The sequence below is a fragment of a genome, assembly GCF_019968985.1.
Source record: "MAG: Porospora cf. gigantea B chromosome Unknown PgB_NODE_7553_length_1493_cov_300.318, whole genome shotgun sequence".
Lineage (NCBI taxonomy): Eukaryota > Apicomplexa > Conoidasida > Eugregarinorida > Porosporidae > Porospora > Porospora cf. gigantea B.
This window is the reverse complement of record NW_027179247.1, coordinates 1-1,493: the sequence shown is the minus strand read 5'-3', so window position 1 is coordinate 1,493 and position 1,493 is coordinate 1. Positions and strand designations below refer to the sequence as shown.

General features: G+C 54.7%; 1 protein-coding gene across 2 annotated transcripts; it reads right to left on the bottom strand.

Annotated features, from left to right (window-relative positions):
* Positions 1–1,493, bottom strand: KVP17_004641 (uncharacterized protein; the record flags this gene model as incomplete). 2 transcript variants are annotated; one of them, XM_068523002.1, is made up of 1 exon in its annotated part: positions 1–1,493. In XM_068523002.1, a coding segment is annotated over one exon (1,493 nt), but the record flags the coding sequence as incomplete, so codon positions are not given. The 2 variants fall into 2 exon arrangements, with proteins under 2 accessions (XP_068371955.1, XP_068371956.1); XM_068523003.1 differs by having other exon boundaries at positions 14–1,185.

Genomic DNA, 1,493 nt, shown 5'->3' with positions numbered 1-1,493 from the left:
CGCCTTCAATGACTTGCTGTCAAGTTCACCGTCGTTGTAGAGCAGCGCTATAGGGTTATTGTCGTGCTCATCCTTGTACAGCATGATCTTGCCGTGCGGCTGATCGTTCTTGAAGTCTCCAACAAGGCGCTCACCAGTGCTGAAAATGTACGTTCCTTTGCCCTCGCGACTTGAGTTGCGGAACTCGCCAACGTAGACATCCCCAGTGTGCTTGTTTCGGGCCCAACCGCGACCACAGGCCTGATCCTTGACGAAGTAGCCTTCGTAAGCTAGGGTGCCACCATTGTAGTAGACTTCTCCAAGACCGTTCCTCTCGCCCTGCAGGACCTCGCCACTATAGTACATGCCTCCATTAGGCAGCTGCAACCGACCAATGCGCCCTGTAGGAGTATCCTTCTCCCACTCAGATTTCACAACCAGCTTCTTGATCTCATCGAACATGTCTCCAGGTCCGTCGCGAACTCCGTCCTTGAAGCCGCCCTTGTAGTGACAGCCGTCGAACCACTCGTAGCGACCCTTGCCGTCAGGTCGGCCATTGCAGACGTCACCGATGTACCTTCGGAATCGATACCGCTCATCGTGGAAGTCGGATTCTTCATTCTTCACACCGGGGTGCACGTCCACAATGGTCTGTGAGAAGGGGCGATCGCCGTCTCCAGGCTTGCTACCCAGCATGTCATTGGACCAGACGCCTGCCATGTACAACTTGTAGTCATCCGAGTGCTTGTCTCCCAGGAATGTACCTCTGCCGCTACGCTGCCCGTTTTTGAACTCGCCGTAGTAGAGGAACTTGTCACGTCCCTTACCACATTCCATAACGCCGTAGCCACTGGGGTTACCGGCACTGAAGTTGCCTGAGTAGGTAAGAGGGCACACGTCGCAATGGTAAACACCCTTGCCGTGTGGAATCCCGTCGTGTAAATGACCGTCGTAGCGAGCGCCATTGGCAAAGATACAGTGTCCCTTGACCAGTCGCTGCTCAAGTGTCTTGAAGCCGAAGTTAGCGTCGATGTTACGAACCCACCTCATACGATGAGGCAACAAGGAGTCAGCTGCCTCCATGACCTCAGCCTCGAAGCCTGGTTTGTCGAAACCAGGAGATGTTTGACCGTAGCGCTGGTAAGCTTCTCCGTACGGAAGGTCCAACACGCTAAAGTCTCCAGTAAAGGATTGGGCTCTTCGCATGTCGATGACGAGGGTCTTCTTGGCATCCTTGTTGTCCTTGGAGGCGTCCTCAGACTCGTGCTTGGCTGTGGATGAGGAGCTCGAAGAGCTGGAAGAGCTGGAAGAGCTGGAGCTGCCGTCGTAGGCGACGTTCTTTGGCAGAGCACGAACATCTGGATGGTGCGCTTTGAACAGGTCTCTGAACACGGCACGCTGCAGAGGAAGTGTGCCGGGATCTCTGGAGTCGTCTGCGAAGCGCTGGATACCTTCTGGGAGTTGGAAGTGTCCCTTAAAATCCACGAGGTAGTTGTTGTTGAAGATGTCATCCG